At 38.8% G+C, this 14,192-nt stretch overlaps 2 protein-coding genes and 1 non-coding gene across 5 annotated transcripts in view; 2 read left to right on the forward strand and 1 right to left on the reverse strand.

The window, feature by feature from the left end:
• Nucleotides 1-893: 893 nt before the first annotated feature.
• On the forward strand, nucleotides 894-5,670 carry pla2g10 (phospholipase A2 group X). Its single transcript, XM_058652591.1, has 4 exons — nucleotides 894-1,006; nucleotides 1,818-2,004; nucleotides 3,333-3,439; nucleotides 5,144-5,670. The coding sequence occupies exons 1-4, from the start codon at nucleotides 970-972 to the stop codon at nucleotides 5,296-5,298; spliced, it is 486 nt and encodes a 161-aa protein (XP_058508574.1). The 5' UTR covers nucleotides 894-969; the 3' UTR covers nucleotides 5,299-5,670.
• A 6,033-nt stretch (nucleotides 5,671-11,703) lies between these two features.
• trnat-cgu (transfer RNA threonine (anticodon CGU)) lies at nucleotides 11,704-11,775 on the reverse strand. The gene has a single exon. It is a non-coding gene; the product is annotated as a tRNA-Thr (tRNA).
• Nucleotides 11,776-12,416: 641 nt separating this feature from the next.
• axin1 (axin 1) overlaps nucleotides 12,417-14,192 on the forward strand; it is a 41,648-nt gene continuing 39,872 nt past the window's right edge. For all 3 annotated transcript variants that reach the window (XM_058653977.1, XM_058653974.1, XM_058653975.1), the window contains exons 1-2: nucleotides 12,417-12,465; nucleotides 12,604-12,677. The gene's annotated coding sequence lies outside the window, so the exon portion shown is untranslated. The remainder of the gene's footprint in view (nucleotides 12,466-12,603; nucleotides 12,678-14,192) is intronic.

Consider the following 14,192-nt stretch of genomic DNA (forward strand, 5'->3'; position numbering starts at 1 on the left):
CCATAGTTTGAAGTTCTACCTGCAGTGTCCTCTCTGGTCAGATTCCAACTAGAAAAGTCGAGGCATCCTCATAATTTAACCCCAACATGGGATTACAATGTGGGATTACACTCTTTTACTGAAGAAGTTTTTAATTTGACTATTTTATCTCTGTCTAATTAGGGCCATGCATGAATAAAATGTCGGGGGGGTTACGTTTTGAGATTTAAACCGACTTTAATCTCGACATTTTGTTTTGACATGTCGAGATTTAAGAGATTTAAGACAACATGACAACATGTCGAGATTACACTTGAAATTTCGAGAATAAAGTTGGAATATAAATCGACATGTTGAGATTATATTAGAAATTTTGAGAATAAAATCGGAATGTCATGTTGACATTTAAACCGACATGTCGAGATTACACTTGAAATTTCGATAATAAAGTTGGAATATCATGTCTTCGTCTCGACATGTCAATCAGTGAGAGCGACATGACAGAATTGTGAACATACATTTTTGTATTTCAGACACAAAAGATACAGTAATCCTTCTATAATCCCACAGTCTGTGAATGTAAGAGGACACAACAAACACACAAAATACAATAAACCTTCCATAATCCCACTGTCTACTCTATGACATGAAGAGGACATAACAAAGACAAAAAGAAACAAGTCCTTTTATAATCCCACTGTCAAAGACTTTAAGAAGACAGAGCAAACGCAACAAGATAATAATACAGGTGAGAAATGCTTTCTTACTGAATGAGTTTTTTATTTTTTTTATTTATTTTTGAAACTCTCGGCTGTTTCCTGTAGGGGGCGCTGATTCCCACAAACAGTGGATTAGCCTCTGGCCAATAGTGATGTTCAGGAGATTATTGAGACGGTGTCTAAAAAAGGCTTCTCACTCAACGCCCTTCTCAGTGGAGTGGAAGGGAGCTTACACTTGCCGTGGAGCTGAGCGAGCTGCCTGTTGCATACCATGTCTGCGTTTTACCGGATTGTCCTCCTGCTCTCAGGTAGAGTCTTTTATTTACACACACTTGTGATTTAACACAGAGAGGGAACTCTCTGTGAGAATGAAGCCTTGAGGGGGGGAAACTGCTTATGGTTCACAGCAGTTCAGTGCAAAGTGCTGTGGAAAATGTTGTTTTGTCTATCACTGTCTATTTTCTCATCATTTGAAGGCTGATGGTGTTGTTTTATTTACAATTAAAGTGCACGTATGGGTGTCAGAGAGATGCAAGAAGCAACTTAATGGTAGAGAAATTGTTTGATTGATTTGTTTTAGTGTGTATATAATGTTGCTGGGTTCATTTAATATTGTTGTATTATTTTTTTGTTTGTGCGTTGCATGTTTTCACGCGTTAAAGTTGTTTTTTAACTATTTATACAACTCGCAGTATTAGGTCCTTTGCTATTACATGATTATTATAATAATATGTGAACAAACATTGAATCTCAACATGTTGATTTATATTTCAAGTTTATACTCGAAATGTCAAGTGTAATCTCGACATGAGATCTTAAAGTTGCTTTTTAATGATTTATACAACAAGTAGGTAATTTCCTGTTACATTATTATTATTATTATTATTACAGTAATATGTGAACAAACATTGAATTTTTTACTCTTTTAGGTGTTAAATATGGAGCTTAAAATGCAGCAAATGAAACAGCAAGACACAGAAAAACACTCTTTGTGATACATCTTTTTGACAGCAAGAGAGAGAAGTGTGAGGTTAATGCAAAACGACTGAAACAGAGACTTGTTTCTAAGGAGAGAACTGAGTTTGTTCTTCCTCTTCTGCTGTTTATTGCTCGTTGCAGTGGCCGTGGCCACCGTGGCCGCTGTGGCCTCTGTGGCAGCACACGGGTCCCAGCGGGAGAGGAGAGGCTTGCTGGATCTCGCAGGGGCAATCAAGTGCAACACGGGCAGATTTGCCTTGAGTTATATGATGTACGGATGCTACTGTGGAGTGGGTGGTCAGGGCTGGCCCAAAGACAAGACGGACTGGTGAGGCAGCAGCTTCAGCTCATCTGAATGAGTGTCTATATTACAAGATCGTTGAACACAAATAATGTGGCTTATTTTTGCCTATATCCTGTACAATTCAAGGAAAAAGCAAGAAACTACTATAGTACTTTCACTGTTAGCTGTAATTATTTTACATTTCATTTCAACAGTTTTTGAACCCCAAAAGAGTTTTTACAAAATTAAACATGAACATTCAAGATGAAAGATCCTATATGATAAACTGATTAGTAGATTCCAGATATCCAACTTTATTAGGGCCCGAGCACGAACGCCAAGGGCCGAAACGGCTCCTGGCACGAATTTGTGCGATGTTGTCCATTATGGCGATTTGCACCCTCTTGGAAATGAGCGAACTCGTCCATGCGTGTCGTACCAACATAAAAAACCTGACCATTTCTACTGGACACATCAAACTTGACACAACAGGAACTCAGCTGTCTTGAATTTAGCCACCATTTTGCCACGAAACAGGAAGTGCCCTGTAGAACTTTGCCATACATTGACCGATCACCTCGAAACATCGTACATGGCACAAGAGACTGACCCGCAACACATATACATTTTTATTATCATTATTATTATTCCGTGCTTTGGGCCATTAATGAATACAAGTGAAGACTGTTGTGAGGGAGACAGTGAGGTCAGGGAACTGCTGAACTCCCCGATTTGCGTGGGAGACACTTGCGGTAATTTTTGAGGGGGCTAACATGCCTAAATGTATTATTCTAGTTGCTCTTTTCGGAAGTTTAATTATAGGCTCTAAGTCCGATTTTATCTGAAGAAACTCTGATGATAGCGTATGGTAACCAGAATGTAAACAAGTTGACACTCTATTTATGGTCCACCTTTACATTATGTCGTGCGTAAGGTGCAATTTGGCATGTTTTGGTGGCGTTCAAATCACTTCCTTCCCCTGGATTCCTCTCGGTCTCCCGACGTCTTGGGTTGCACACACATGTTTCCGTTTGGTTAATGAGTCGGAACCAACCACACATGGGATAGAGAGACGGCATCCAGCGGACTCACTTGGTCCAGTGGTTGCTTCAAAATAGTGCCAAAAATTCCACACCCAAGTCCTAATTGCCAGGTCTTTCTTTCCCCCCTTTTTGCCACAAGACCTTGAACCCCCCACACAAACTGCTAACTATCTGTTGAGGAAACTGGTGGCGACCTTGCCTTTAAAATAGCACTGGTGTGACTCAAACCACAGTGCACTCACTGTACCCACCTACTGTTTGTGACTGGCCTTCAAAATGTAACACTGATTGTGCTGCTGCTGACTGTTGTTGTTTTTCTGGATTTTTCAGGTGTTGCTTTAAGCATGACTGTTGTTACGGCGACGCAGAAAAACATGGCTGCGAAACCAAAACGAAAAGTTACCATTGGACTTGTGAGGACAATGCAGCTGAGTGTGGTATTTCATCTTTTTCTTTTTTATGCTTATGCAACATTCAATAAAAATGATAGCTGCAACTAACGATTATTTTCATAATCGATGAACCGAGTAATCGTTTGGTCCATAAAATGTCTGTGTTGGAACCGTTTTTAATGATTTTTTTATTTTATGGAGCAAAGAAACAAAGAAAATGTTCACATTTAAGAAGCTAAAACGATCAGATATCTTGTTTTCGTCATGAAAAAAGCTTCAAAACAATTATCAAAATATTTAGTGATCGATTAATCGAGTAACTGTTTCAGCTCCAATAAAAATTATAGCTATTTTTAGCTATTTAAAAAAACACCTCATAAAGCATTGTTACTTTATTGATTACTTACTAAATTAATTGTGAACTATTTTGGTAATCGATTAATCAGTTTTTGTGGGGTTCTTTTCAATAATTAAAACAAGCATTCAGATTTAGATTTTTCTGCTTCTTAAATGGAAATATTGTCTGGTTTCTTTGCTCCATTTTACGAAATAAATCATTCCAACTGATATTTTTATGGGGACAAGCAAGTGCTCAAGTACTTAACCAATGTACAATTAGGGAGTAAAAATCAACAGGTAGAGTTGTTTGTAGTTCACTGGCCTGAAAAACTTCCTAAAGCTCAACTTGATGACACATATTTGTGACACAGAGGGTTAAATTGTTTTGCTGTTGATAATTTGCAGTTGAAACCTGCTCGTCGAGAAAGTGTATATGCTTACAGGCGGAGTCATCACTGCACAACTGCATGAAACTGCCGTGACTTTGTTTTACCTGTGACACACACACAAACGACTAACTGGTGAATTCAGTGTAACTCAATCATTAGAACCAGTTAATTGAAACTATTCGTTCAGTACTTCCTCCATACACCAGACACTGTTAAATATTGAGATTTTAGACATTTCCCTGGTAATTGTTGGAGATTAACCCACGTTTTTAGGATTGTTAAGTCTTTTTAACTGATCTACAGTTCGGCCGTCTCTTCCTGTGACGGCACTCTGACCAATCAGTGGCTGGCAGTCTGGCGACGTCACGCATTGTATCAACTCAGCTCGCTTGGAACCTCGCCAGAGCAAGTACTAGAAAAAGTACCTGGTACTCTGCTAGGGGAAACGCAATGTAGCCGTGCTGAGGCGAGTAGAGCCGGTGGAATCTCAGCTACATGGGGCGATAGGCGGGGTACACCCTGGACAGTTCGCCAGTCCATCGCAGGGCCACACACAGATAGAGACAAACAACTATTCACTCTCACACTCACTCCTATGGTCAATTTAGAGTGTTCAATTTACCTAATCCCCGCATTGCATGTTTTTGGACTGTGGGAGGAACCCGGAGAACCCGGAGAGAACCCACGCACACACGGCGAGAACATGCAAACTCCATGCAGAAAGGCCCTTGTTAGTGTTGAAAACGTATTTGCCATAAATAAAGGTCTCAGTTTGAGAAAATCCCAAAATGTGTATTTCAAATTAAATCAATACAAACTTTAGTTCTACAGCACCGAATCACAGAGAGAGGAGAAGAGAGACTTGCGACGAAGAAGCACTTCAGACTTCAGTGGCGAGAAAAACAAAATCTCTGGCAGATTCAAGCTCAAGGATGTGCCTCAGCCAGTATTTCCTGAACATCATCGTTCCAGTTTTGTCACTGACACAAGTCTCTGTACTCTGTGTTCTTCTCCTCTGCAGATGATTTGGACGACATATGTGAGGAGCGGGTGTGCGAGTGTGACAGAGACTTTGCCAAATGCCTGAAAAGGGCTAAATACACTTTAAAGTACGCCTTTTGGCCAGATATGTTTTGCAAAGAGCAAAAGCCGACGTGCAATATTTTACAGCGATAACATCTGCATGTGCCTTTTTTTGTCAATACAAGATGAAACGGCGAGAGGAATGAACAAACGCTCTTTAAGACTGATGTAATATTCCACTGAGGAGAACATTGTTTTAATAAAAAGGACATTTAGAGCGGGACACGTGATTTCGGAAAACCCTACACGACACCCCCCTCCCCCGAAAAGTGACGAGGAACTACAGCTGCGGTTGACTCACATAATGAAAAGGTAACTTTAGCGTTTCTCCGCCGAAGTGTGGGAAAGATCAGATAACTGCTCCTCACAACACTCCACTGTTATGTATTGACTCTGACTGTGCTCTGGACATTTTGCCACATTCACCAAAGTCATAAAATGTATATTTGTTAACTGATATTTTTCTACTTTATGTATGTGAGTATGTGATCAATCAGCTTACATTTACAGAGACACATCTACATCTTAGATTCTAAGAGGGTCTCAAACTCATGATGTAAAATGCGCTTGTGCCAATGTTGTTGTTAAAGGGTTAAAGTGTCAGGGCATGGAATCGACCGCGGGGGGGCGGGGGCGCTTGTAGCCCATGAGCCCTGAGTTTGAGACCTCTTGTCTTAGAATGTTACAAATGTACACCAAGTCTTTTAAAACCCATCTACTCAAAGGGGGAATACAAAAGTAATAAAAATAATGTCCTTATTCTAATGGAATGAGCCCTTTTACTGTATTATTATTCTCCTTATTTTGTATTACTAAGAGCAAATGTAATGCACACCATTTTCCTGCGGGGATTAATAAAGTATTATTATTGTTATGTAAGGAATAAAATAACTTGTTTGAATTTACTTTGTGTGTCTGTTGTTTATTCAAGCTATTTGTTCAATTGCAGATGGCCACACGTCCGCTCCTGTTTCTCGGTCTCGGCCCCATTAGTCTTTTAAATCCAAGGTTCTCAAACTGTGGTGCGTGTACCACCAGTGGAACGCGCGCTTCCTCTGTGGCGATCGGAGTGGAGCCGAGGGATTTTGCCGCGAGTGAGTAAAAAATGAAAAACAAATGATAAATGAAATAGTTAATAATTAGAGTCGCCTTGTCCCTCGCTCCACTTCAATCGAATTTCACTGCACCAGTGTGTGAAGTATACGTGAGGAACAGGTCACATTGGTGATAATGGTGTTACTTCGAGAGCTCAATGTTTTCTCAAATGGTTCTTGGTAAAAAAACAAACAAAAAAAAACTGTGTAAATGACATTCAGTCGTGTCCCAGTCTTAAGACTTCTTCAATCCAGTCTTTTAAAGATAGAAACAGGGGAGGAACCCACGCTGCAGACCTGTAATACAAAGTGAGTTGGGTGTATCATATTTCCTCAGGGCATTGTCAAAAGAGATAAGGCTATTGTTTTGAAAAGAGATCTCTTACCTGTCCTAAACCTCAACTGAAAAGCAGAATCCACTAGGGAGGGTGGGAATAGTCCATTACACACAAAAGGTAACAAAAGAGTGTGACCTAAATTGAGACCATACTGTACTTAAATTCATTTTCAAAACAAACTGAGCTGACCGAGTTTGAACGGTTCAGTTTAGTACTGTACATATTAAGAATAGTACCAAAGATGTCAAGCTTTGCTTAAGAATACACTGTGGTGTGTTGAAGAAACACCGGTCACGAGGGAGTGAGACTGTATAGTGGGTCTAACTCAACTCCAAGGGAAGGAAGGGAAACTCCTCTGTACCTCTGTATTTAACCCTTCTTCTTTACACACCAGTAGTGAACACACACGCAAGCCGGACACATGCAGGAGCAGTGGGCAGCACTCTTGGCCTGGGCCTCCTGGCACACTTTAGCAGAGGAAGGGTAAGCAGAGGAGACTCGCATTTGTTAGTCTGCAGTTTCACCATTGGATGTCACTCATTCTCATACACTGGACCTTTCAAGCCTATAATATGACATATTTATGTCTAATTCTATGACCTGAAACTCTTTTATGAGCTCAATTAGCTACTCTTAACTACTGTTAACAGACTTTCCCCAGGCTCTTACAAGACCGGTGGGAATCGGTGTTGTGGATTTTGCACAGTCCTGCTCGCAAACTAACTAACAAATTATTAAAACCCTAACCACATGGGTGGAGGGAAATGTTTTCTTTCTTTCTTTCCTTAGAAAACCAACTGACTGAGTCATGAGAACACGGAACATACATTTTCCATTACACATAAACAGAGGCTGTAAGAATGTGTAATATAGAAAGTCTTATATCCTTTCTTTCAGCCCAACCTATTCTAGACTTTTTTTAAAATTGGATTGAATTTGTGAAATTTGGAATCTTGGCTCGATTCTACGAACAAAAATAAAAGAAAAACTGTCTAAAAACTCCCGTTATTTAGTATTAAATACGCAAAACTTTGACTACACATAACAAGACAAAGAATTAATTTTGGAAAGCCTAAACACACCTCAGGATGTCCCTATAAAGAGTTGTGTGTTATTCCTGTGGCAGTTTACCAAGGGTGTGCCGCCTGCGGCTCAGATCTGCGCCGTGTGAGCATTGAGGGTTAAATGCTGATTTTAAAAATACATATTTTGTTCCTTTTAAGGTTTCCCCCAGTGTTGCACCCTGGTTACACGCCAAAGCCAACTTTCCCCACTGACGTCTACAGAGTAAGTCAGAGGAAAACTATGAAGTGACCTCTAATGTTATTTTCACCAGGGTGTGAGGAAACCTCTCACGTCCGCGTTCGACTTTCTCAACCTTTACACTGTGTGTAAGTGTCATCTTTGTCAGTTCTAAATATTGCCTGTAGATGGCGCCACACTGACACGACACAGTGTCAACAACTGTCTCTGATCATTTTAATTTTTATTTAGATTCCTGAAAAGGAAAAACAGATTTCAGCCAATAACCAGTGGCAAGAAATGAGCCACCGGTTATTGGCTGTGGGCTTTGAAACTTCCACTTGCACTAAATCTCTTCTATTTTCTGTTGACCACAGTGGGGTTTTTGGTTTTGGCTTGGGAACCTCTTTCAGCTTCCTGTTAAGTCAAAAAAAAAAAAAAACAACAACCTTAACTTCCTCCCTCTTAACATCCAGTAAACACTATCTCCATAATCACAGTAAACAAAAGCCCTCACAGATGTGTTTACACTCGTCTGCTGGTTCACACTGCAGGAGTTGATGATGCTGTTTAGTGCTGTGTCCAAAAAATCCAGGACTGGAAATAAGTATCTGGGTCATGACCCACAAACACTTCAGCCTTCGCTGCGTATGAGCTCTGAAGTGATGCAGACATTAAAGTCAAAGTCCAATGTATTCTTTATTTAGTAGGTTTGTCCTTTGCTTTAGACCTCTGCAAAGGAAGTTGTTTATGGAAAAAAAAACATTTGTTTCTTCTATTTTTGAAGTCACATCACCTGTCCTATGGATATTCTCATCTCACCTAACCTTTACTAACTTTATTACCATATTAAGTGCATTTTAGTGCTTGTGTGACTTGTTTTTGCAGACGTTTTTCACATTGTTTGATTTCTAAGTCCCGATGCGTTAACAACCCTTAACCTAAACCTAAAAAATGTCCTCACAAAGAGACTTATATATTTACTGAGGACACTCATACACATAATGTATGTGTATGTATTCCCTAGCCCCTTACCCTTACCTTAAGTAAATGCCTAACCCTGCTAACCAGGTCTCAACTTATTTGGTGCATTTAATAGAATAAAATAAAAATAAAATAGTATGTAGATATAAAAAAAAAAAAATGACAGAGTAACACAAGCAAAGTTAAAGTTAAAAGGAATTAAAATCATTCTTTTGTTATATGGTTTGCGTTAATATGACGCTTAAATCTGCATTTTTTGATGTTAATAATGGAATCTTTTTTGTATTATTATTTATTATTTATTCTACATATCTTTCCATAGCAAAACAAAGATTTACATTTGAAATTCAGTGAAATATTGTCACAATTGTTCACATTGTTTAAAAGCTCATGTTGCTTTCCCCAAAAAGTTGCCAAAACGTCCCGCAGTCCATTTGAGTTTGAGACCCCTGCGCCTAGCCCCTTACCCTTACCTTAACCATCACAACTAAGAGCTTAACCCTAAAACCTTTAAAGTTCTGGGGCCCAGACAAAGTGTCCCCACAAGGTCAAAATGTCAAAAAATATTAATTTGTATGCCACAAAAATAGGTTTTTATGCCACAAAGAAATATATTTTAGCCTTAACCAAACCCTAACCTTAGCCCCACCCTCTCTCTAGTGAGGACAGACATAAACATAAGGCCTTTCTCTGCATCTTACCTCAACCTCAACCAGTATGAATAAATCAGTGTTGCCTTCATGGGTGGCAGCAGAAATACTGGTATTACTGTCAACTGCATGGCTTTCCCTCTTGAAGACGTCCTGCATTTTGAGAAAGTCCTCCGGTTGCCTGTCCTACATATACATGACAGTGTGGTTGTCATGGTGACTGAGCGCAGTCTTTGATCTCTGCCGCTGTTTGGAGCTGACAGAACCTGTTCCACACTGACTGCATTGTTTTATCAACTGTTTTGGAGCCGGGAGACACACAAATTAAGTCTTGGCTTAAAGAACAAAAACAGAACATGAATGATTTAATGTGCTGTATATTTTTTTTAAATTGCAGACTAATTTCTGAATAATAAGCAATAAATTTGGGTCGAGGTTACAATTCCTTCCACATAATGTGTAAAGAATCTTCAGCCCACTGCTGCCCACACAAAAGAAACGGGTGCATGTGCAGCCCACGGCAGACCTGAACCTGCTGCCAATGCACTGCATGTTTCACACTGTTTTTCTTTTTTACAACCTACTTTACTCTGTCCTCATTATGTTCAAAATAAAAGGGCTTGCAGTATAAATACACAATGTTGAAGGTCTGCTGGTAAATACCGTGTGGTTGTAACCTGTTTTTTTTCGCACTGACTAATAACAACGCATCCTTGTTTTTAAAGCTGTAAAACATACAGTGAATGTTACCCTTTTTTTTTTACATTTTTAGTCTTTTGGCTGCAGTTTTTTAAAGATTTATTCTGTTTTTCCTGAGACCAGCATGAAGTATTAAACGGTCCTGGTTCATAATCTGAAGGACAGCTCTTATTTAGATTATTTCAGCCAGTTTGGATTCTGCAGTTTAAAATAGAATATAGTAATATAGTATAGTATAGTAAAACATAGGACCATTAAAACATAAGGAATGCAGACACGTACGCTGTCGCTATGTATAGATTTTAAAAAGCAGGCATGAAAGTGACAACTATTTAGACGACGACTCATAATTACTTTTCCATCTTATGTGACACAGTCATCTCCACTACAGTGACATTATGCTTAAAAGTGTGAACTATGTACATATAGTGTACATAGTTCACAAAAAGAACATATTTATGACACAAGATTATCTGTAAATGACAAAAACATACAGAAATAAAAGCATTATCAATAATAACATGTAGACAATTGTAATTAAAACACCAGACACGCTTATGTATACTTTAATTTTGAATTTAATTGTGTGATAAACATAACCTAGTGTATTATTATCATTGTTATAAAAAAACATGGCTGGTCATTGACCTGGACTTGGGTCCGGCCACAGGTTTGAGAACCCTGATGTAAGCCGTTATTTAGTGCTTGTATCAAACATAATATTAATGTTAATCTGAATGCAAATATTGACATAAACAGCTCACCTTACACCTTCACTAATTATAAATTATAGGCAAATAAATATCAAAAATTTGGACACTTGTACTGTATGACTAATGATTATTGTGCACTGATGTTCTGTGGATGTTGCTGACTAAGGTTTTGCAGCAGCAGCAGCGAATGTTGAATGATTCACGCATTCAGTTTGTATGTAATGACGCTACGCTGCAGCACGAGCCGGATATGAATGACGCTGCAAGTTGCCATGGAAACTGTACGGGCGCTGGATTTGCATAATTATGGTGGGAAAACATTTTCCGGGAAGACTTATGACTCAAAATGACGTGTACAGTACAGACAGACATGATCAAAGATCAGGTCTTTCAAGTTTGAAATGAGACGGTGTGCACGAGCCACAAAGGGGTATGAAAAGTATTAATTCACCCTTGATAGTCCAGTCACTGCCCTGCTGTGCCACTTTACTTACCCTTTTCTACCCCCTTTTCTGGTTTATTTAAAATGACTCCTGATGACATCATCATTTTGTTTTACATTAATGTTACACATAGAAGATTAACAAGTGAGTGCAAACACCAGAGGTGTTGAGTGTGTCACTGCCTAAAATGGTGATAAACACCATTAATCAGATTACTAGACTTTATTCTGTATAAGGCGTTCATTATTGAAGACATGATTTACTTATTTATTTTCTAACAATTGAGTGTTCGATTTATGTGATGTACATACAGAGAACAAGGACCTGTTAACAAAAGGCACGGACGGGGATCGAACCCGCGATCTTCGGTTTACGAGACCGACGCCTTACCACTTGGCCACCGCGCCTGCGCCAACTTCCGAACACTGGCGCTTTTAGTAGGTCTTCCGATGCCACCATTTTCATGTAGTATGTGAACAATAGAACCCTGTTGAGTTCTATTACAATGCCGGTAGATGTGTTGTTATATTTTGGCCACAAGGAGGGGCTGTAATCTACCATTCTGATTGTCAGGTTTGTGTTCACAGATTTGTGACGTACCAATGAGTAACTTATAAAGCTGTATATAAATAATTATTAATAATATGAAGTTTGAGTTGACGTGAAATCCCTAAACTCTCTCGCCTTTATTTATTTCGCTCACGCATGAGCTTTGTAAAGTCATGAACTCATGTATGGTTATTAACATTAATGTTTTCTCCAACTTATACTTGGCTGTATTTGTTTATTTATGTTAGTTTAGTCTATCTACGTTTGCACTGTAAGTGATTTTCTTCCTTTGCCAATGTTTCTGGAGTTTTTGAAATAAAGTAAAAAAAAAAAAAAAAAAAAAAAAAGGCTACAGCCCACCTTTTTTTTACTCTATCGTCAATTACAAGCCCCGCCCGCACAAATAACCACGTTCACACCCCTACCTTTTGATTGGTTGACGACATGCGCGGCAAAATAAACCTTCCTTACTAAAGCCACTACTTCCGTGTTGTCTTGCGTCAGTGAGTGCAGCAGAGGAGAGAGGAGCGCGAGATTTCACCGCGAACGTAAGTTCTACTTTCAATTCTTTGGTATTCTACTTTATGTGTTTCACTACTAACAACAGTTGTTTACTTAGCGCTCACATTTGCTGGTTTTACTGGTTGTTTTCTGCTCTCATTTGTTGTCCTTTGTTTGTGGAACAGGCTTCACTCTCTACAAACCTGTAAATCCCGGACCGGAATCCATGGACAGATTGGACTGGATTTGGTTTTCTGTTGTAAGTACAACAGAAACCCAGTTGTAGGTTTGTTTAAGTGTATAAAAATCACTACAGTCACAAAACACGTCATAAGGTTTAAACACAAGGGGGACATTTTTACACCTTAAGTGGTGTTAAGAGTTTGAGGGTAAACATGACAAATCACATGACTCCTCAAACTGTCGCATGAAAGTTTTTGAGTGAAGGTTCAACAGGCTCAGGGTTCGGGTGGTTGCCTGTGGTACGCTGTGGATTGTGGGAAATATGCTGTTGTATAAACAAGGTTCAAACGGGTTTTACCCTAAACTTCCAAAAGACCCAAAACAAAACAAAACAAAACAACTGCCAAGGTTTGGGGTTTCACTTTGTAACATTTGGGTTGCCTTTAAGCTGGCCCAGATGGGACCAACTGAAGACTCCCACTGTGCAATAAGAACGGTTGGTGACATTTGGGATGTGGTGTTTTTCTGTTGTGTTTAAAAAGGTTAAAAATCTACTTTGGAATCAAGGGCCAACATGACCTTGATCTCCAAGTAGAGCTTTTTAAGAGTCTGTGCTTCCAAAAAAGCAAACCTAGCAGACAACCAGAAGCAGACCTATAAAATCGTTGACTAATCTAAATGGGCTCAGGTTTTGGTCAGGTAACTTTTTATGGTGTGTGTGATCATTTTCATTTTCAATGTTAAAGGTTGCAAAGTTTATTTAAAAACAAAAAGGTTCCAGGTTTTGTGTGTGCTCAAATCAATTGTTGGTACATTTAGAACCAACAATTGGCATTGAGACTCTTACAGATGTGGATGGATGGATGGATGATTTATTTATATTTGTGGGGGGGAAGCAACAAGGTTGTGTGATATGAGCATCCAATTACTTAACAATATTCCATCATGATATTGCAGTAACAATATTTTTGAGAATAGTTTGTTGGATGGATGGAGGTGGATGGATGCAGCGTGTGACATGACCAACGTGTGCATGGAAGTATACCAGGGCCTTTTCCACTTGTAGTTATTTGAGATGATGGAATTATTAAAGAAGAATTTAACAACTTAACTGAAATGTTTTATCTCAATAAGGATCAATATTACCCTTTTAAATCTTTCTTATGTATTTTTCCCCGTATTTCTTTCTCATTTATAACATTATACTGTATCTGTTATTTACGTAACTATGCTGAACTAAAAACATCTGACATTTCCACAAGCAAGTTTTACTTCACGCTGAGAGTAGACCTCTTCAGGGTCGCTCTCACAAAATATCAGCCCATTTTGATGTGGTATTTCAAAATAAAGGCCCTCTGAAATTGCAGAATTGACTACTATTCTACCAAAATTTCAATTAATATTAAAAGAAAACTACCTGTAGTAGTATTATTGTTGTTATTATTATAATATTTTCCACAGCAGTGAGTTCACTGTTAATCACAATCTGATTATGCATTGTAACACATACACTGGAATATGAATAAAATCAATTCTGTAATCAGAATAAAACCACATTCATTGTCCATATAAATGTAGTCACCTGAAATAA

The sequence above is a fragment of the Solea solea genome, chromosome 16 (genome assembly GCF_958295425.1).
Source record: "Solea solea chromosome 16, fSolSol10.1, whole genome shotgun sequence".
Lineage (NCBI taxonomy): Eukaryota > Metazoa > Chordata > Actinopteri > Pleuronectiformes > Soleidae > Solea > Solea solea.